This window comes from Lepidochelys kempii, chromosome 13 (assembly GCF_965140285.1).
Source record: "Lepidochelys kempii isolate rLepKem1 chromosome 13, rLepKem1.hap1, whole genome shotgun sequence".
Classification (NCBI taxonomy): Eukaryota; Metazoa; Chordata; order Testudines; family Cheloniidae; genus Lepidochelys; species Lepidochelys kempii.
Genome location: NC_136392.1, coordinates 9,393,878 through 9,416,964, shown reverse-complemented (window position 1 = coordinate 9,416,964; position 23,087 = coordinate 9,393,878). Strand labels below are relative to the sequence as shown.

The window sequence follows — 23,087 nt, the reverse complement described above, 5'->3', positions numbered from 1 at the left end:
CAACTAAGAATTTATTAACTCTATATAAATCATTTACAAATGTAATATTAATATAATGCGTATAAAGTATTTATAATATATAATTATAAAGTATAATATAAAGTTTGACCAAAGTTTCTTTGTCATTTTAAAAAGCAAAATTGAACAAAAAATGTAGGTCTGCTTAATGTGCGCTCTTCTTTATTTCTAGGTAAGTGTCTCAGGTCTTAAAGAGTATGGAAGTTTCCTTAAGTACGGTAAATCAAAAGATATAAGAACATACTTCACTGTTCCAGTTCTCTAAGCACTGAAAGGTTGGATACCCTTTGGAGAAGTAAGGCCTGTATTATACTCCGTTTTGATACTTTTATTATGATTTTTCAGTATTTTCTGAGTTTGTGACCACATTTTCATCTCCAATTTTGTGCACAGGCAAAAAGCTTGTATGTTTTGTATGCTCCATACAGACCCTTTTTGAGGGAATAGTTTGTGCAAAGTGGACATGTAAATTCAGAGCCCAGCTTGAGGCTGGCTGAAAATAGAGCTTCTAATTAGAACGGAATAAACTTTGGAATTTGTTTTCATCCCAAAACAGGATGAAAAGTTGAAATTTCAAAAAAATTGAACAAAAATTCTGAAAAATTTTGCTTTGATTGGAAATGTGTTGATGTTTCTGAATCAAAACATTTTGCTATTCTGGATATTGATATTTTTCACTTTGTTGAATTGACCTGAAAGGCTTTCTTTTGAGTCAAGACAGCATTAAACAGGAACCTGACGTATAAGAGAGAGTGGGGGCATCAGGCTCTCTGACTGGGTCTCCTATGATGCACCACACAGATTGGTGAACTGGGTCCACATTTGCATATTGGGAGATGTTCTTCAGGGAGCCTGGTCTCGAGGAGACGATGTGGGCTTCAACTACAACTCCCATAAGGCAATACATTAGGAAAATGCAACTTAATTCTTTTTGTAACTGATTTGAAACATTTCTGGTCCAATTAATAAAACAAAATTCCAGTATGAGTTGAATAGGCCTGAAACAACATATTTCATTTTGATTTTCCTGACAGAAAAATTGAAGATGTTCAGCAAAAATCAAAATTTTCCTATGAGAATGTTTGCTTTTGTGGAAACTGCATTTTCCATCAGAAAAATCCCGACTGGCTCTACCTCTAATGTTAGAGGGAGGAGGTGGGAGGGATGAGTATACATGTGTTCTGGGGTTTAATCCTACTAGTGGGCAAGGGGTAATGAATGCTACCATATGGATGGAACCCACAGCAGTGCTGAACACACACCGGACCCCCTGATGCAGATCCCCAGTTCCACAATTTGGAAAGCTACGCATTCTGCTGCCATATAGCAGAGGTCCATGTTGTCCCCACTCAGCAAGCTGGAGAAGTGACCCCAGACAGAATCCCCCACCCTGCACTGTTGCAGAGCCATGAGCTCCTCTGTGTTGCATGCATCACCTGTCCCCTGTTGCATGGGTGGGCTTTGGTTCATGTGCTGCTCTATCAGATGCTCACCACAGCCTTGCAGGGCTCTGCAAACTCAGTGGTGCTCTGAGATCCATGCAGCAAGAATCAAGCCATGGTGAGTGAAAGATAATGCTTCTGTATTCTCCTTGGTTAAAGCAAAGTGGAGTAGAAAGATGGTCAGTGAACAAGAAAAAGCAATTGATGTTGACTGTCCTATCTTAGAAACAGTCAAAGCAAGCTATTAGCACTATGTTATCAATATCTATAATAATCTCTGGGGGAACTTCTATCTAGTGTTTATTTTTCCCACAACGTATCACATATTTGTTATTGCAAGGTGACTCGCCTGAGTTGGGCAGCTAGCATTAGGGTTTTCTGTTAGACAGCTACTGAAATATTATGACATGTTTCAGAGTAGCAGCCGTGTTAGTCTGTATTCGCAAAAAGAAAAGGAGGACTTGTGGCACCTTTAGAGACTAACCAATTTATTTGAGCATAAGCTTTCGTGAACTACAACTGTAGCTCACGAAAGCTTGTGCTCAAATAAATTTGAAATATTATGTTCACTATTATCATTTTCACTCATGGCAATTCATTATGATAGAGGCATACAAAGTTTTTGCATGCAGCCTGTGAGTATTTTTCAGTGCTGAGATGTACTGTTTGTTCCACGGTAGATTAACTGGAGGAGTTCATCCCCCAAAATTTAATTTCAGGATTTTGTAGGTTGCCATGTGGTGCCATCTCGGATTGTTGGTTTTTGTTTCCAGAGAAAGAGTGCGTTCACATTCTCTTTTGTTCACACTGTGAGGGCTTGCCTCCACGGCACTGTTAGCCCAAAGTATAACTCAGCTGTTGCCTCTGACCCAATTTATGTGCACCAACAAATAGTCCTATCTTAAATTAAGTGATGCTTTAAATTCGAGCTAGCTGTCCCAGCAGGTGGTGGGAGCTGAAGGTCAAGTGCTGCTGATGCTGGAGCTAGGAATGTAGTGAGGACTCAGCTACTGTGTTCTGCTGATACAAACACCCTCACTCAAGCTAGGCTAACTTGAGTGTAGATAACTCCATCTATCACTGCAATGAAGAATGTCGCTTATGAGATTGAATGTTAGTCCTTCCATCTTCCACCATGCTTGGGCCAAAGACAATGTGTTCACTCAAATACCAGCAGCCCAGCTGCCATACCAAAACAGTGATGATATTTATTGTATTGGTGATGAAAAAGCAGGGGCTGAACTGGTCTGGTAAACAGTGGCTCAATGAGATGGTACTTTTCTGTGGAGGTTGCCACCTGGTGCTACTACACCTGAGCTTTCATGTAGGAGTGTGAGTCTTTAGCCCTTATGGTTGCAAAAATAGCCACCAACTGTGAACTGAGTATAAGTGATACAATGATGTCTATCTTAGTCTGCAGTCGGCCTGAAACAATATCTCTGAGAGGTGTGCATGGTTCTGAATCCTCTGTGTGGGTCATTAACAATGCAGCCTAATTATTACAATTTAAGTGCCAACACTTCCAATTGTTTTACTGCTGACTGAAGCATACAGTAAAACCAGAGGATGAATGTATTATTAATATCTGCACAATCTACTCGTTCTGGTGTCACAAGTGGCAGAGGCTGGTTTGTGAGCAGAGCTGGGCAACAATACCATCCTCTCACATGCGCCTGCTCCCAAAATTCAGCCTCTCCACAAAATATTACTAACCAATAATGTGGGGAGGGGAAGAGGGGAAGCCAGTGCTCTTAAATTCACGGCAGCATGATTGATCTAACAGGGGTTGCTCCAAGGATGGAGCATTTCCTTCCTTCACCCTGAGACTCAGTTCATGGTTGCTGTAGTACTTTGGAAGATTAAAGACCAGACGCTCTCCATTTACTTTTGAAGCCAGATTTCTGAGATGGGTCATCAGGCTGTATAACCGCTCCGGGCGCAGTACTGAACCTTTTTATTTTGCAGCTAAAATCAGGTGGCTGTAATTTAAAATGGGGTTTGGGGGTATTATTTTCTACAAAGAAAGAGTTAAGAGATAAATACGCTAGTTCGGCTCAGATGTAAATTGTAATTGTGGCTTTACAGTGTATGTATTAGAATATTGACCTGAATTGACACTACAAATATAATTACATTGATTCTTTACTGATGGCTATGAACAGTGACATTTCCCTTGACCTCTGAACAGAGTTAGTTATAAAACACATGCTCCACTTTTATATTCACGCATTGCATTCTCATCACTTTTGTCTCTTACTCCCCGAGGGCTTGATTTAAAAGAAGTGTCTGTTTTAATGGGGGGGAAAAGAGATGAGACAACAAAGACAGCAGTTCAGAGCATTCTTAATGTAAAAGAAGGTGTTTCTTTTTTATTATGCTGCTCAGAATTCATTGTTTTATAGTTTAATATTTTGCTTAAGAAATATGACCTTGGGCTATTTTCATTGTTGAAGTTATTTTTAAATGTATATCTGTTTTCATTCTGTCTTGGAGGGACTATTACTGACGCATATTGAACTGATTTGATTTAACATATCACGCTTTAAAGTTCCCATCAGGTTAGCAAACTGAAAAGAGCTTCTCTAAGGAAGGGTAGAAATTGGACATGGGAACTTTGGAAATTGCAATTTTACTACTGGCAAATCTGAGTCATAAAAATCAGAACTAATCATGAGTACAACATAGCTGTTTTCAGAATTACTGCTCTCAACCTACCCTGGTAGCTTGGCCTTTCATGGTAAATTCTGTGGGCAGACTAAAGAGAATGTAAAATTTGTAGGTAGATCTGCACAAAGAGTAGATTGTGCAGATATCAAAGTGCATGCAAATCTCACATTCTCGGCTGCCTTTGTTTTAGTGACACATAAGGTCTAGTTAACATAATAGCTGAGGGGGGACTGAGAGGCTACTTTCTAACAGTGCAAAAATACTAATATAATTGACTGCTGAATGTATCTGCTGTAATGGGACAGGTACTGTTTTATGTGATGTGTCACTAAACCATTATGAAAAAGCAATAATAGACCATTGAACAGACCTCTGCTAGACTCGGCCACCTGAAAGAGGAAGTTTGCCTCACTATATGCTGCATGTGTTTTCTTTTTTTTTTTTTCCTGACTAGATCTGCAAATTAATAAAAGTGGGATATTGTTGCTTTTGTTTTTATTATTATTGTATTGCATTGTAGAACCTAGAATCTCGAGCTAAAATTGGGGCCCTATTGTGCTTGTTGTTGTACATGCAATAGTAAGATACGTTTGCTGCTCCAGAGATTATAATCTAAACAGACAAGACTCACACTGTGTGAGAAAGGAAGTATAATTCTTCGGTAGAACTCGTCAAAAAATTTCAATTGATTTTTTTTTTATATTGAACAATGGGGTTCCACTGATGACGACAATTTTCAAAGAAAAGCCACATGCCATGTTTGTTGAGTTTTCCATTTCAGAATTGTCAGACAATCCCACTTTATCACACTTGAATTTTTTTTTCTTCCCCCTTTTTTTTCCCCGCACAAGAAAAAGATAGGAAAGGACGGAGGGAGGGAGAATGGTTTTCTCCCTTTAGTTACTTTCATTTTCATCCCCTTCACCTTTTTCCTGGAGGAAATAAAATAAAAGAGAGTGGGATTTTTCCCACCAGAATGAAATGAAAGCTGTTTTCAAAATTTTTCATTGAAAAACAAAACACCTCATGAAAAACCTCCAGTGAAACAAAAACTTTTATTGTTGCTGAAAGTTTTCAAAATTTCCATCAGCTCATTTTACAGTGGGAAACTGCGGCACTGAGATTGGGATAATCAAAACAGCTTAGTGAAGCTCCGCACCCAACTCCTGTTAAATTTCAGTGTTGACTGGACCCTTCAATCCCCAGGCTATGTTATTGGCCTGAAGTCACCCAGGAAGAGCCATAGCACAAATTGAGTCCAGATCTCTTGAGCACCATTCCAGAACCTCAACCACAAGACCATTCTTTGTCATATTAAAAACAGTGACTGCCTGAATAGTAATTACTTGAAAGTCTAGAAAACCCCAAAAATATAGTTACAGAAGTATTACAGTTTAATAAAGCCACATTAGATTAATATTGGCCTGCTGCATATTATTGCTATGTGTAGATATTAATATTGGACAAATTACTAAATACAGGATACTTCTAATTTCTATACCCTAGGATATGAAATGTGATTGTCACAGTTTATTTTCATCCCCATTCAATAATTAATTGAAAAATAGAAATGACAACTGTCCACTTTGGAGATATCAACTTTGCAAGCTCTCCTCTCTTCCCCACTCATCTTCAGCCCAGAAGTAAAAACCCTAATTACAAAACTCTAGAGATATTCCTGCACCTGTTGCGGTCCTGTTTACTAGTAGAGAGGATTGGGGTGGAGAGATAACTGTCACTAAAACTCTCTCTCCTCAGCCAATCTAGAAGATCGAGCTTGATAAATGGAACTTGAACTTCAAAGTAGATTTTTTTCCCACTAGGAAATTCTGCAGAACACATTCCTGCTATTGGCAATAGTTAAATAACATTCTTCCTCGTAGATAGCAACAACAGAAACCCTTGAAAATATTAGATTAAAAACTGTGGAGGTTGTTGAACATTTTGTTCCTTTTCTCCTTTTTCCAGTCTGTGCTGCTGATTTGCAGTGATGTTTCCAGCAACAATTTCTCTGACTTCTTTATAACATTGTCAGAATCATCCTTCTTGAGTATATGTGCAACAAGACCAAAATAATTTGTAACTCAGCATGCTAAATATACTGTCAGTTCTAAGATTATAAGAGTGATCATTCTAGCAGAATGCTATAATCAAGCCACCATGTTGTTTAGCCTTATTTAAAGATGTTTTTAAATTTGTTTTTTAATCTTATTTTAGCAAACTGCCAAAGGAGTCTTTGTCAAACTAGGTTAGAAGTTTACCAAACACTGATAGTGTCTTTTGTGATGAGACAAATGCCTCTAACTGCTTTAACACAGCTGTACTGTAAATCAGTCAGCCTTTAATCACAATAACAACAGTCGCTGACAATACATTAAAGCATTTGTAAATATCACCCACTTCAGGAGCCAGCCTGCTTATACTTTTAGAAGCACAACTTATAAAGCTCGTGGTTGTGTGAGCTCTTGTGCTGTCTGGTTATATTTATTTTTTTTAAAAAATTGCAGATGTGAAAACAAGTAAAGGTAATTTTTGTTCAGAAATTGGAATAGCATTTGCCAGTGCATCTCATTAGAAAGATTGTAGAGCAAAGCAGAGTTGTCTTGATTATAATACCTATCTTTCAGATAATGCAGCACTACATTAGCACTTTAAAAATCTGTTTTGTAAGTAGATTTATTTGTATTTGTATTTTATTTTTAGTTCTTCACTGAAGCCAAAAATCGAAATGAAAATGGTCTGTGCTTTTGACCATGACAAAGAAACCTGCTGCTGTTTCTCTCTGTTCGAATGGCTGCCTCTAGTACAAAGTTTGTGATGCTGTTGCGGGGAAGCCATCAGTACTTGACACAGTAGACACTGACATGGAAAATGTAGCCAAGGAGACCTTTTATCTCCAGAAAGATGGGCAAATAAATCTTTCTATAGCAAATATAATGGCAGATGGGGATAGAACATTCCCTGACCTTTCTGTAAATACTTATTAGTGCTGTAGAGTATTCAGCATGTACAGATACCTTTGGCAGCAATTTCCTTCATTGTCATTTAGCTGGGGCTCAGATGGTATGTGCCTGATATCTGAGCAGTTGTAAGTGATCAAAACATGGAGACCTGGGAGAACGGTCGGAACTGGGGGGGAGCATGGGCTGTTATAGCAGGGATAAGGGAAAGACAAGACGAAACTGAGGTGGGGGAGGGGGGGCAAATCAGTATCTTAGATGTCTGTGTACTAATGCGAGAAGTATGGGAAATAAACAGGAAGAACTTGAATGCTACTAAATAAACACAACTATGACATAGTTGGCATCACAGAGACTTGGTGGGATAATACGCATGACTGAAATATTGGCATAGAAGGGTACAGCTTGCTCAGGAAGGACAGGCAGGGAAAAAAGGGAGGAGGTGTTGCCTTATATTACATATTAAAAATGTATAAACTTGGACTGAGGTTGAGATGGAAATAGGAAACAGACTTGTTGAAAGTCTCTAGGTCAGGATAAAAAGGGTAAAAAACAAGGGTGATGTCATGGTAGGGGTCTACCACTACTACACACCACCTAACCAGGAAGTAGTACTGGATGCGGCTTTTTTTAAACAACTAACAGGATCATACAAAGCACAGGACTTTGTGGTGATGGGGGGGACTCCAGCTACTCCGACATCTGTTGGGAAAACTACACAGCAGGGCACAGGTCATCCAACAAGTTCTTGGAATGCATTGGAGACCATTTTTAATTTTAGGTGGAGAAGGCTACTAGGGGAGAGAGGCTGTTCTCGATTTCATTTTGACAAATAGGGAGGTTGAGAATTTGAAAGTGGAAGGCAGCTTGGGTGAAAGTGATCACGCAATGATAGAGTTCATGATTCTAAGGAATGGTAGGAGGGAGAACAGAAAAATAAAGACAATGATTTCAAGAAGGCAGACTTTTGCAAACTCAGGGAGTTGGTAAGTAAGATCCCATGGGAAGCAAGTCTTAGGGGAAAAACAATTGAAGACAGTTGGCAGTTTTTCAGAGACATTATTAAGGGCACAAGAGCAAACTATCCCTCTGCATAGGAAAGATAGGAAGTATGGCAAGAGACCACCCTGGTTTACCCAGGAGATCTTCAATGATCTAAAACTCAAAAAAGAGTCCGACAAAAAGTGGATACTAGGTCAAACTACAAAGGATGAATATAAACAAATAGCGCAAATACATAGGGACAAATTTAGAAAGGCCAAAGCAAAAAAGGAGATCAAACTAGCTAGAGATATAAAAGGGTAACAAGAATAGAGTCTACAAATACCTTAGAAGTAAGAGGAAGACCAAGGACAGGGTAGGCCCATTACTCAATGAAGGGGGAAAAACAGTTACAGAAAATGTGGAAATGACAGAGGTGCTTAATGACTTCTTGGTTTCGGTTTTCACCAAGAAAGTTGGTGGCGACTGGATGTCTAAGATAATGAATGCCAGTGAAAATGAGGTAGGATCAGAGGCTAAAATAGGGAAAGAACAAGTTAAAAATTACTTAGACAAGTTAGATGTTTTCAGGTCACCAGGGCCTGATGAAATACATCCTAGAATACTCAAGGAGCTGACTGAGGAGATATCTGAGCCATTAGTGATTATCTTTGAAAAGTCATGGAAGATGGGAGAGATTCCAGAAGATTGGAAAAGGGCAAATATAGTGCCAATCTATAAAAAGGGAAATAAGGACAACCCGGGGAATTACAGACCAGTCAGCTTTACTTCGGAACCCAGAAAGATAATGGAGCAAATAATTAAGCAATCAGTTTGCAAACATCTAGAAGATAATAAGGTGGCTAGTGAAGAAATGGTAGACATGGTATATCTTGACTTTAGTAAAGCTTTTGATACTGTCTCACATGACCTTGTCGTAAACAAACTAGGGAAATGCAACCTAGATGGAGCTACTATAAGGTGGGTGCTTAACTGGTTGAAAAACCGTTCCCAGAGAGTAGTTATCAGTGATTCACAGTCATGCTGGAAAGGCATAACTAGTGGGGTCCTGCAGGGATCAGTTCTGGGTCCGGTTCTGTTAAATATCTTCATCAATGATTTAGATAATGGCATAGAGAGTACACTTGTAAAGTTTGTGGTTGATACCAAGCTGGAAAGGATTGCAAGTGCTTTGGAGGATAGGATTATAATTCAAAATGATCTGGACAAACTGGAGAAATGGTCTGAAGTAAGTAGGATGAAATTCAATAAAGTCAAATGCAAAATATTCCACTTAGGAAGGAACAATCAGTTGCACCCATACAAAATGGGAAATGACTGCCTAGGAAGGAGTACTGCGGAAAGGCATCTGGGGGTCATAGTGGACCACAAGCTAAATAAGAGTCAACAGTATAACACGGTTGCAAAAAAAGCGAACATCATTTTGTGATGTATTAGCAGGAGTGTTGTAAGCAAGACACGAGAAGTAATTATTCTGTTTCACTCTGCGCTGATTAGGCCTCCACTGGAGTACTGTGTCCGGTTCTGGGTGCCACGTTTCAGGAAAGATGTGGACAAATTGGAGAAAGTCCAGAGAAGAGCAACAAAAACGATTAAAGGTCTAGAAAACATAACCTGTCAGGGAAGATTGAAAAAATTTGTTTTGTTTAGTCTGGAAAAGAGAAGACTGAGAGGGGACATGATAACAGTTTTCAAATACATAAAAGATTGTTACAAGGGGGAGAGAGAAAAAATATTGTTCTTAACCTCTAAGGATAGAACAAGAAGCAGTGGTCTTAAATAGCAGCAAGGGAGGTTAGGTTGGACATTAGGAAGAACTTGCTAACTGTCAGGGTGGTTAAGCACTGGAATAAATTGCCTAGGGAGGTTGTGGAATCTCCATCATTGGGGATTTTTAAGAGCAGGTTAGACAAACACCTGTCAGGGGTGGTCTAGATAATACTTTGTCCTGCCATGAGTGCAGGGGACTGGACTAAATGACCTTTCGAGGTCCCTTCCAGTCCTATGATTCTATGAAAGTTATTCAGTTTCATAAGGCTTTTTTGTGGCCAGTTTCAGAGGAGTTCTAAGCCATGGTCCATTCTTTCTTGGAACTCTGGGAGACGTTTCAAATTTGTGCACATTTTCTCTGCTTGATTTTGGTGTGGGCTCTCCTGGTACTAATATATATAATTTCTGAAGTATTACTGGGACACAGTTCACTATTAGTTAAATATTGCTTTCTTACATTCGATGGTGGAACACAGCCATTCACCACTGCATCATTGGTTTAAATGCAGTGTGGGTCAATGAGTGAAATTTGTCTACTGCTAGTTCTTCAGTGATAACATAACTGGCAGTCTCAGCAGAGACCAGGAATTGAATGGGATGAAATTTAGCTGGCTGTTCACCTCAAAAGGCAGGAAGAGCCTATCTAGGTGGTGGTTTGTGGTGGGTGAGGCTGACACTTGACATGCCCACCATCCATGCTGTGTTTTTTCCTGTGGATAAAAAGAGGATTTCATTCTTTTGGGTTCACTGTACAGTTGATTCGACAAGCACTCGTTCATTTAGGCCTCGATCCTGCCCAGACACTGAGTGTTCTCATCATGATCTGCTAAACCACGTGCTTAAACTTAAGCACTGGGAAGTCCCATTGAAGACGATAAAACTTTTCATGTGCTAAAAGATAAGCACATGGTTAAGTATTTTGCTGGATTGGGTCCAGAGTGCTTAGCACCTTACAAAATATGCTCTTAAATGCTGGGAGAAAAAAGTACAGGGTGGTTTCCATTTAAGACTTAGCACTGCCTTTCTATATTGCTTGCAGTACAGCAAAATGCTGCAGTTACCTCAAAAACCCCGGAACAGTCAGTCGTCGCTGAATTTTTAATAGTGTCCGCTGTATTACTTCACTATGATTAGCCTAGTGACATATTCCATAGCCTTCAGGCAATCTCTTTGAAATAGATTTCCATTTTAAAAATATAATACCATGACCATACTAAGGGGTGAATTACCAAATTCAGAAGTCAGGAATATCTTCACTGGCATGTCTTGTATATATAACTTTGCACAGGCAAGTTTTTGCAAAATCTAATTCAGGCATAAAGCATTTTAGTGTAAAATACTATTTGTATCAAATTGACCCCGTCTGTGGTGTCTACATGTTATCAGAAGTACTGTATATGTATTTGTGTGCATTCAAGGCAGCTTTACATGTGTAGAGGAATTTGATCAGCTGATCAGAAAATCTACTATTGTACAGGAGTATTTGGAGCCTTGCATCAGAATAAATTATGAGCCAAATTCTATTCTCAGTCAGCCCTGTAAACTGGGTACCCAGGATTTACCCCGATGTAACTGTTAGAAGATTCTAGCCCTGTAGGGATACATCATCTAATCTGTCTCTCTCCTTCCCCGCCTCCAGTTGCACCCAGCCATGTTCCCCATTCCCATTGACTCCCAGGCCCAGTGTTGCTCCCCAGGCCCTTTGTCCAGTCTCAATGACCCGTGCCTCCAAGCACTTTATCCCTGTTAGGGTGACCAGATAGCAAGTGTGAAAAATTGGGACAGGGGGTGGGGGGATAATAGGTGCCTATATAAGACAAAGTCCAGAATATTGGGACTGTCCCTATAAAATCGGGACATCTGGTCACCCTAGTCCCTGTGTCTTTGCTCAGCCATTCCTAGTCACCCCCCACCCCATCAACTCCCAGTCTCAGTTTCCCTCTTGTCCCATCACCTGCCTCCAGTTCAAGTCTTCCTGCTATACTTCTTGTCCCAATCTACTTTGTCCTTTTTTCCCCCCGGTCATTCTCGTGTCCCCTGTGCATTTGAATTAAGCAGCTTCCTTCTGTGCACTGTCTGGGTGCCAGCCTGAGGGTATTTAGAGCACAGGAAAGAGATTCTCCCTTTTTACAGTTCCAGTGCTTGGCTCTGGCATGGCCCACAGCAGCCCAGAAAGCAGTTTCAGGGAAAGTCCCATTTAGCCCCAGGCTGGAGCATGCTCAGTGCAGATAGAATCTTCAGGGTTTGTAGTTTAAACTCTAGGAAGAGCAGGCTGAGATTTTACAAAGGTTCATAACTTGACCAAATTTGAGCAGATATTCACAGGAACAGCAAAAAGTACCCCCAGCTAAATTTCAAGTCCTGTTCCAAACTATTCAGACACTAGAAGGTTTCAAAGAAATATTCGCCAGAATTTTTTTAATGTGGGCAAAACCTATTTCTCGCTAACCTCATTCAAGGAAACAGCTGAACCATTTTGGCTGAAATTTTGCAATTAAAAAAAAATTCATCTGAAGCAGGCAATCAGCATGGAAAATTTCAGCCCAAGCAGTTAAGTGTTGGCAAAGTTATTTGCAATTGAATAGCGTTTTATAATGGTGTTGGGCCACTTCGATAGGGAGTGCTACAAGCCACATTTACAGTACTTACACGCAGGCCTAAAGTGTATAAGATTCATTATGAAAGGTACAATATGCATGAAATATGGACTAGACTGTTTGCAACTTTTAAATTTTTTTGTTTAAATGAGTTATGTTGCGTAAAAAATCAAACTGATAAAAACCTGACTTCGCTGAACTATGACAGCAGATGTTCAGTGCACATTAGTGTGCAATGAAAGTTAAATTTGGCAAGGTCTTTGCTTTCTTACATCTATGAAAAGAATTGATTGGTGTATTTATTATTCTAATTACACAATTTGTCGGATTGGATGTAGGCTGTAGCTGATGAAGAGTTATGACTCTATCCTGAAATACAGTCCAGCATAAAGTGCCAGCTTCTATTTCCGTTTCCAATGCAAAACATGCTTTCTTTCCCACACCCAGGTTGGTTTTCTTTAATAATAATGAGGCAGTCACACCTGTAGGAGATTAGAATTGATTGCGTGTGATTCATATTTTGCTGTCCCCTTCTGTGGCATTGTTATGTCATGAATTTCTCTACATTATCCGTCATGCGTTATCCCTGGGTTTTGCAACACCTGTAGCATTAGTTTTTCCTACATGTCTGGCAATATGAGGCTTTTTAGAATTTGCATGGCTAAAATTGACCAAAAAAGTAGATTTAAAAAGTACATCTTCGTATAAACGTATTTGGTTAACCAAAGATAAGAAGGGAAGGCTGCAGTGTGGATGTTGTTCCATGGGAAAAAATATACATTTTTTAAACTGTTAAACAGATTGGGAGACCATCACAGATTCTATGAGTTTTTAATTCTGTCTCTTTAAAAAAAAATGCTTTTTTGTGAATCTAGGGCACATGAAAGTAGCTATATTAGCCTGTTTGGTGTTTAAAAGGCCCTGACCCGAAGCCCATTGGTGTGAATTACAGAGACTGCCATTAAATTCAGTGGGCTTTGCATCAGTCTCTAAAACTGTGTTGTAATTCAGAGATAAAATAAAATCGGGAGCAGTTCTATTTTTAACGTTGTACCCAGAAATACTGCTCTGTGATATGATCTTGGAGAATGTAGTTTAAGGAATAATGACAAGTTAAGTTGATTGTATTTGCTGGCTCATTGATAAATCTGTGTGGCAAAGTAGCTATGCGTGAGTTTGGATGTACTTGATGTAAAATTGAATTTGATCAACTGGGGGTAAGTAACAGCTCCTTTGTCTTCTTTATGCAATTGAAACCCCTGATAACCAGTGGAAGTGGTGTGGTTCTTCTGTGTAAGGGAAATATAGTGTGTGGAGAGTCCATAGAGCTGTGCGCCTTGATGTCTCCACTAGAGCGTCCATGGACAGGGATTTGTAGGATGGTTAAGGAAGGAGATCTGGTGGTCTCAGAATAAGGCTAGAAATCAGAAATAACTGGGTGTTAATCCCAGCTTTGACACCAACTTCTCCTGCAGCGTCGTAAAAACCTCATAGGCTCAAATATTCAAATATCCATGTACGTGTCTATTTTGTGCAAACAGGCAGATGCATGCATGTGCTTCAAGATGGGATTGCACATTTCCATGCCTATGTGCTGAGAAAAGTACACTTCCTAAGGCCTGGACTTTAACACCTCTGCTCAGGTTCCTTCTCTGTTTTTGAAAGAGGATAATTATAGTTAAAATACTGTACCTCCCTAGCATAATGTGAGGCTTTGTTAACTAATGTTTAAAGATGAAAGGCATCCCAGATCCATCATCTATATTGTTGTTGTTATTAAATAATAAAATTACAAATGCATTTTTGGAGCAATGAAAGCCAAACCTGTGATGCATGAACATTTGGAGAGTATATTAAGTTTTAGAGCTAATTAACTTATAAGCATATCCTTTAAATTTAAATAGCATATACCAACTTATTAACTTATGAATGTGTGACTGGTTGGACTTCTTGGGATGCCACCTGATATGCTGAGGTACCACTGAGTCTACCTGTTCTTTCAGCATGGGCCCCCTTTAACCTGTCTTGATGAGCCAGGCTCTTAAAACCTCCTCTAACATACACACAGGCAGGGCCACACCCAGCTGCAGATAAGCTCTGGGAAGACTCAGTTTAAGGCACTTGCTCCAGCACTCAGATGTCCACCTCCCTTAGAGTGCAGACTCAAAGATATATTCTGAAATTCGCCCCCTCCCTCAGTGTGGAGAGAGGTGTGCATACTTCTCCTCCCCACCCCCCACCCCCGTTAGAAATCACAGAAACTGGGTTTAATAATAAACAAAACTAATTTTATTAACTATAAAAGGCACATTTTAAGTGGTAAAAGGGGTAACAAAAAGAACAAAACAGATTACTAAGCAAATGAAATCAAACACGCAAACTAAGCTAATTTCACTAAAGAAATTGGTTACAAATAGTAATTCTCACCCTAGATATTGTTGCAGGCAGGTTGCAAAGCTTCTGTGGTTCAGCGTTCATTATATTCCTTTTCAGACTGGACCCCTGTCTCAGTGTGGACTCCCACCCCCTTGCCTTCAGTTTTTCTTCTTGGGCAGACGGGCCATGAAGAGGAGAAGTCCTGTTTGCCTTCCTCCCCACCCTTAAATAGGATTTATATAAGGCGGGAATCCTTTGTTTCTCAAACTTGACCCCCCCCCCCCCCGCTCCTTCCCTTACAGAGGAAAGTTACAAGAAGTCCCAAGTAATGTTTAGTATCAGGTGACAAGACCACCTGACTCTGTAGGATCACAGCATCCATGAGCCAGAGGCAGTATTGAGTGTCCGTGGGAAGGTCAAGCCCTCACTGATGGGCCATCTGCCCTGTCTAGTTTTTCCATTGTTATAGCAGTGGGCATCACCCAAAGTAGAAGAGTTGGAATACAACTACATAGTCAATATTCCTAACTTCAGATACAGGAATGATACAGACATACAAATTGGATAATCCCATTCAGTAAATGATAACCTTTCCAAACATATCTCACATGAGCCATCTGGCATAAAGTATATCTCAGTTATGTCATATTCATATCATAAGCATATTTTCATAAAGAATATGGAATGACACGTCACAGAATGCTTTCAATAATACTCCATGAATGAAAATTAGTGTAAAGACCCCGTCAAGTGAATTTCACTCCAGTGCAGAATAAGGATGTATGCAAAACTTCAGCCCACTTACAGCATTAATCAGAACCTTAAATGGAGAGAGGGCTCTAATTGTACATATGCCTTGTATTGACCCTCCATATTTGGGGTGAATTTCACCCATAATGAATGAATTTCCATCAGAGAGTAAATTTAAGCAGCTACTGAATAACAGCCAGTATCTTTCTACCTACCCTGTCTGAGTTAATTGGGGGATATTTCACTTGGAAAAAAATCTACAGCAGAATCATATGCTGATGCTCTTAATAGTACTCACAAAGACCAAATCTATAATCTCAGGTCATTGATATTACAATACATTGGAAAGAACTATTTTCACTTTTCTTATGCATATCATATATAATGAATATCTGGAATGTTTCTACACTGCTGATAAGCCACCTGTAGCAAAGTAGATATACTTCATTTTATCTTGATTTCAGAGCTGTAAGACTTGTCTTCTGGGACTTCAAAACTTAACAGTAAACCAAACAACACCTTCGCATGCACTGAATTTCCTTTACTTCATATTCATACCAAAGTTTGACAAAGCTGCGTTCTCTGCACTGACATAACTTTCCTGGGGAAACTGCCAGTTGTAGTGGTGACTGTCATGAAGATTAATCAGTCCTCAAATTACAAAAAGGCAAAACTTAAAGTTGACCATTTTAGAAGACAATTCCAGTATGGTTGCAGATTATGTTCTGGAATTATTTATTTCTTAATAAATTAATTCTCACCATTCCCAACAGGCAATAACTATTAAGGACCTGGTGAGTGAGTGTGTGTGAGAGAGAGAGACTTTAAGAAAAAGAACTGTCTGATGATTCCTTAGATGGTTTTGATACAATGAATACAAAAGACTAAGACTTTGTAAAAATGAGATTCGATCAATTCAATTGACCGTATGTTCATCCAAGCAGTGCATGTCCAATTCATGTAATAGGCTTCATTCTGTCTAGGGCACACAAGAATGAGAGGTTAAATAACAGGGTCGACTAAAATGCACATTACTACAGTGTGACTTATGTTATGATCCAGTTCTGCTCTTGTGAGTCTTATGAAAGACAAAAGTAGGCGTTCAGCTGGAGACAGGTTGGGTGAAGTAATAATGAATGTGTTCGTAGTCATTTTAAGATTTCTTATGTTGGCAGAAGATTAATTAAATGGACTTAAGCAGTTTTCAAAAGGACCTTTTTAATAGTAAATCTCAGTTAAAAAGATAAATGAAGAAATACATCATGCAGCTTATTATAAAAGTATGTCTTGAAAGAAATTACTTGTATTTGCTTCTTTGAGCAACATGGTAGTGTAGAGGGTTGAGCTGGGCCCTGCATTCTATTATTGGCTCTGTCAATGACTCGCTCTTTGGCTCCAAGCAGTTACTTCATTGCTTTGTGCCTCATTTTCCCCAACTATGCAATGGTGATAACAAACGTGACTCTTTGGGATGATCTGAGGTTGGTTAATTGGTTAATGTTTGGACAGTGCTTTGAACATGCAAAGCTCTTTATAAGTGCAAAATATTACCACGTGGAAGAGAAATACTGTAGAAAAAGATGAAGAATTTGTTCTTTGTTACTCATCTTCTACAAACTGGCTATTATTTAAAAAATGTATCATATGCACAATTCTCCTAAAATCATTCAGGCATGATCTCTGATGCCCCTAGTACTATTGAATAGCACTATACTCCACAAGAGTGGCAGAATCTGGCCCTTACTGTCTTTAATAGAAAATTTTGATTAAGTCTCTAGTCTTACTCAGCTAAGAAGAAATTGCCTAGAAGAGCCAGGAAGCAGAGGGGCTGTGCAGGGGCTCACTATAACCCCTGCATGCCCTGCTGCCAAATTCCACAGTGACCCAGTGAGCAGGCACATATATCATAGGAAAGACTGTTTGCTTAGGTTGAGGGAGTTGTATTGTTTAGGCCGCTAGACCTGAGAGCCGTATTCACCCACTCAGCACACATTCCACAGAAGGAGTGGGCTAGACTGTTTGTGTGGGATGTCGGAATTTCACTTCTAAAGAATATGTTCATATTTAGGCTATTTTATATTATTCAAAATACATTTTTCATTTTCATTTTAAAATAGCTCAAAGCCCATGGGATTGTTCATGTCCTGCATGTGATTAAAATTTTTGTAACTCCACATGTGTAATTCCACACACAAAATGCATGCTATTTCATTCCCCTGTATATGCATAATTACTGAACACACCATACTTACGTGTCATAGTTAGTGTGTGTACAAACAATTGGTTTAATATTCAGTAGGTTTTGTGTGCACAGATCCTGGCTGGGGGCATGCAGTCATCATAACTGTGTGGGCCAACTAGGCTTGAAGCAGTTTATCAAGTCAGAGGCAGATACCTATAATACAAATCCAACTCTGTGAATCTGAATGCAGTAAATCTGGTCGAATGTCACAGCGGCAGAGTTTCTAATGAATTGCTTTAAGCCATTTATCACATCAGTGATGAAACAAGCCAGTCAGATCCCCAGAGACGACACAATTCCCATTGCTTTCCGTGGGATCACTAGTGATTCAGTTTGTGAAGTCCGAGGGCCAAATTCTGTCCTCAAATTTGTACGTGCAAAATCCTGTTGGTTACAATCAGAGCTGTGTATTCATATTGCAAGGCAGGATTTGACACAGGGGGTGTGTCTGCACTGCAGTCAGGAAGCGCAGGTTAGCCCCCCAAGTTCAATCCCATCCAGGACCTAGTTATGTATCTGGGTAGAGAGCCTGTCCCACCATGGCTGTGCTGCTATTTTTAGTGAGCTAGTTCAGTCAAAGGTAGCTCAAGTATGTCTACACATGCTACCATTATGTCTCCTGGTTGCAGTGTAGCCGCACCTCTAACGATGGTGTAAAAGATCAGTGGAACAAAATGCCACTGGGCTATTTTTTGTGCTATTGATCTTAGTCGTCCCGCCCCCCCCCCCAATTTGGATTAAATTTTGCCAAAGAATAATGCTGTACCCACATTTCTTTTTTAAGTCGCTGTAAATCTGCTTGTAAATCTTCACTTAAAGTTTTGCCATCAGACTTTACATTGCAGTCACAGAACGAGCCATTGGCAGCAATGGTAACGGTGTAATTCAGGATGATCCTACATCATTCTCTCAATATGCTGTAAATGATGCCTGTGTATTCTAGAACATTCTGAACTACAAAGTGTTTCTTGAAATATAGAATGTGAAATTGAAATCGTAGTCGATTGACTGGGAGTGGTTTTTTCCCACCAGCAAAACAAATGAACAAAAATGTAAACAACCTCACAATATATTGAAGAATGGTGATTTGCTGTAAGTTCCACATTTCGTCCCTCCCGCATTTGTCTGCAAATGCCAGGCAATTGTAAGTAATATTTTCGTCAGTTCTAGGTATCCTTCATGCAGATATAATTGAGCTTTATGTTTTAGGTAGAGATGTCACTGGCACTGAAATTTCATGAACACTTCTACATCAATCCATCTGATTCACAAGCAAGTTACAGTGCCCACCTGATACAGGTCATGGAATTCCCCTTTTCTGTCAGCAGTGGGAAAAATAAAAGCACTACTTGCAATAATAAATAAATGAAACAAAATGGCATTTGACTTTTTGTTTCCTGGAAAGGAAGGTAATAGGGGCCTATTTTTTTGCAAGCAGTTTTGCCCTAGTATATACCCTTCCAAAAGATATTCCATTCACACCTGGGTAATGTTGTATCCAGTGGGACGGAGGCAGATGGGCAACTGAAGACTGATCCCAATCTGGATCAAGGTCATGGGGGAGGTGGGGGGGAGATGGGCAGGAGAATATGTGAGAAGCATATATAGGTAGAAAAATTCACTTCCTTGAGGCTGTGAAGTTTGCACCATCCCATACTATTGGGGGTGGTAGAATTTGATCACCCATATAATGGGTATTTTATGTGCCAATGTAGCACATAACATTTGCATACACTGGGAGATATGTAAGTACTTAGTGCCTGGTTTATGCATAAAGATTCCTTTTTCTATTAGTAAATTCGCATTTGTATCTGTAATTACCTATTGAAATAAAGTGATCCTGTATATTCTGGGCAAATTTGGGAAGCAGTTTGTAACGTGCCCCTAAAGTGTGCAAAGGAGCTGACCATCCTCTGCTTATCGTCCTGGGTCTTATTCCATTGACTACCCATGGTTAAAAGGTAAACCCATGCCTCCAGCATTGGTCCAAAACTGTTGCTTTTTTCCATTTTTCCTCTCATGCTGTAAATGCTAATAAAAATTAAATTGGTGGATTTCTCACCCCGTTCAGTAATCAAACGTCCCATTGCACTTCTTGCTGGAGGCAGGGTTGGTGGTAGACCTGGGTGAATAGTGCAAAAAAAAAAAAAAAGTTCAACAAGTATTCATTTCAATTTTTAAAAGAATTCACTTTGGCCATAATTGCATCCCTTTGGTGTTTGCTTTCTACAAATGTTGGAGCAATCAAGTTTTACTGATGCAGAGCAAAGCCAAGATGCCTTTGTTACAGTGCAAATCCAACTGTACAAGCCTTAGAGAAAGAGAGCGAGAATTTTAGGAACCTCTACAAATGATCAGAAATAGCACTTCCACAGAAATCAGTGCCCTGATACTGCAGTGAGCTCTGCATGAAGTCAATGGGGCTCTGAAGAGTTCCACACTGAGCACATTGCAGAATTGAAGCCTAACATTGTAATTTTAAGACCTGCTACCTCCGGCCCTTCAGCAGAAATGAGCAAAGTGTCATGTATCCTGTTAGAAAGTTTGGAATCTCCAGTTGGGTATAAAGCTGTAGGGGATGGGAGGGAGATCTGCAAAGGGGAGCTAGGCTCCCAGTTACTATTGAAAGTCACTGGGTGTTGAAAGCCTATCTCTTCTTTGTGCTTTTGAAAAATCTCCCTCTCAGTCTGTTTCCAGCCCTATGAGATCTCAAATTGTTTACTGCCTTGAATTGATCCTAGACTCACACTTGTTCACTATGCTCCTCAGAAACTCAGACCACTGTAATGTTAGGGAGAGAAGATTGTAGGTGGTTTGGTGCTGATTTTATTGTATTTCATTTTTTTCAAAAGGTGATCTACATGGATTCCTGGCAACCACATTCCTTGTCCCTAGAAATTGCTTGCTGATTTGTTTTTGCTCAAAAAAAGAATACAGTGCACATATGTATGTATTTATATATATATGTAAATAAGCTGAAAGTAACAATAGTTTGCCATCAAATAATAACCAAAAGCTTTCTACCCCATGCAGCAAAATTTACAGCATCCACTGTTGTTAACGTTAAACTGTTTTTCCCAGGTAGTGATCATGCAATAAGGAATCTCACTGTTTTCTACATCTCTATGACTTTTCTACCAATAAAAGTCGTATTGTTCTGGTTAAATGAAAGATGTCAAGATGGCTTCGTAGTGTTTAAGCAACAAGCTTCTTTGATGTTTTTCTGTTTTCATCACATATATATTATTAAGGCCCAACTTCAGGTTTGCAGCATATTATTCTGCGGAAATACAGTATTTCCCTTATTTAGCAACCTGTGCTCTGATTTTGGAATGTCACCTAAAATGCTCCAGAGTGATTGTTAGCTTGTGTGCACCATTTTCAATGTTAAAAAAATGTGGCAGTAATGGTACTTCGTTTTCTCCAAAGAGGCCGATCAACTTTTTAACAAGCTGCAGTTCAGGCAGAATTAAAGTATATGCTTTACAGTATAAAATGTCAAAAGGGAAAGCACAGTTTCTGACACCTACTATAGTATTCATTAAAGTTTAATTTGATCTTTTTTAATATCATGTTAAAGTGTTTCCATCTTGGAATGACGTGATTACAGTTAGCATAAATCTGCCATGTATATTGCTGCTTCATTTTTATTAGCTTTTATTTAACATGGTAAAAGGTAATTTATTTGTATTAATGGAATCATTTCCCCCCTCAGTCTGTAACGGAGCCTCGCTTGAATATCGCACTTGTGTAAAATTGTTCCGCTGAAAGCCATGAGCTTTCTGCACTTTTCACCTTTTTCCTCGCTACTGTCTGCAGTAGTTGTTTTAATTGACTGTCTTGGTGCCTCTGTGCCCTTATAATCCGCTTCATTGCACCCCTTCCCAGATTCTCTGTATCAGAGAAGATACAGGAGATAAACAGGTAACATCTAACCTGCTGTATGCTGATCCTGTCCAAACACTGACATAGTTTAAAGCCAATATTGAGGCCAGCTCTTGTTGGTGTGGGCTCTGGGGATCCACAGCTGCAAGAATTCACCTGCCATTACATGTCATGGACTGTGGACATGTAATGTTCCTGTAAGCTTCAAGACAGAGTATTTCATGCTTTATTCAGCTGGTTATATATGAATTATGTCCTGATATATGGTACGCATATTGAACAGGAAGTGATACAAGTCTACAAAATAACCTGTGACAAATTTCAGAATACTTTCTAGTACTGGACTGCAACCATTGTTAGCTAATTTTTGGATGGCAACCTTTCAGATTGCCCAGTGCCTGAGCTAGGCTAGTGTGAACTGTTCAGGAGTGACTGTTACAACTGATGGGTTTTTAGGGTAGTCAAGGTTTCTGCAAGAGAATGAGAAGATTTGCATTCTAATTGGTTTACTTTCTTGTTGGGAGAGAAAATGCATCGATACTGATACAGAATGCTTTACCTTATTCTGATTTATTCTCAATGTGGACATGTATGAGCCCAAATATTAGGTAGCAAAAGCAGGCCAAGTATTATACTCTCCATTTTGCAGAAGGAGAAACTGAGGAAATCCAATTCATAAGTGATGTGTAAGGTGATGCAACTAGATTCTCTTTCATCTACTTACACCTTCTTACCAGTGTGTGACTGGGTGCTGGCCCAAGTTAGACTCCCTTACACTCTCACTCAGTGGTCCAAATTATAAGTGAAGGGTAAGGGGAGGGGAAATTACATACTGTAAGTGGGTCTGAGTCTAATTTTCTGCAATGTACAGATTTGTGGCACAAGAAGGAGGTGGACAGTGGCCATCCTTTAGTATTTACCAAGTTTGCATTAGATAAGGTTACCTCTGAAGTGAGTTTTGTATAGGGAATACTTATAATGATACAAATACTGAGGTAATATATCTAGTCAAAGCAACTGAAATGTTTGAAGCATGACCCCTGTGTTAGACTGCCTCTCAACTCATTTAGACTCACCTCTGAATTTGGCCCACAGGGAGAAAGCCTGTGCCAGAGCTGGGAATTGAACAGAGTTCCTCTGACACCCAAGCCTCTGTTATAGCTACAAGATCATTCTTCTTCTCCTTAATTCTTATCCTCCCCAGAATCTACTACCCAGGCTGTGATGTTTGCCTTGATTCCTGATGAACAAGGTAATGTTAGCAACTAGTATTGCACACAGTCTCACAGACTTGGAAACTAATACCCTGCAGCTTAGGGGGGGAAATAAAGACAGGGAATTAGTGTAACTTTTCAGTACCATGCTAGTAATTGCTGCT

General features: G+C 39.5%; 1 protein-coding gene across 4 annotated transcripts in view; it reads left to right on the top strand.

Annotated features, from left to right (window-relative positions):
• CDH4 (cadherin 4) overlaps nucleotides 1-23,087 on the top strand; it is a 664,040-nt gene that overhangs the window by 196,197 nt on the left and 444,756 nt on the right. Inside the window, exon 1 of one of the 4 annotated variants that reach the window (XM_073309189.2) lies at nucleotides 260-313. The exons of the other annotated variants lie outside the window; for them this stretch is intronic. Within the exon in view, the coding sequence (XP_073165290.1) occupies nucleotide 313 (1 nt within the window). The 5' untranslated portion in view covers nucleotides 260-312. Of the gene's footprint in view, nucleotides 1-259; nucleotides 314-23,087 lie in introns of those variants that run through there. 4 annotated transcript variants of the gene reach the window in all.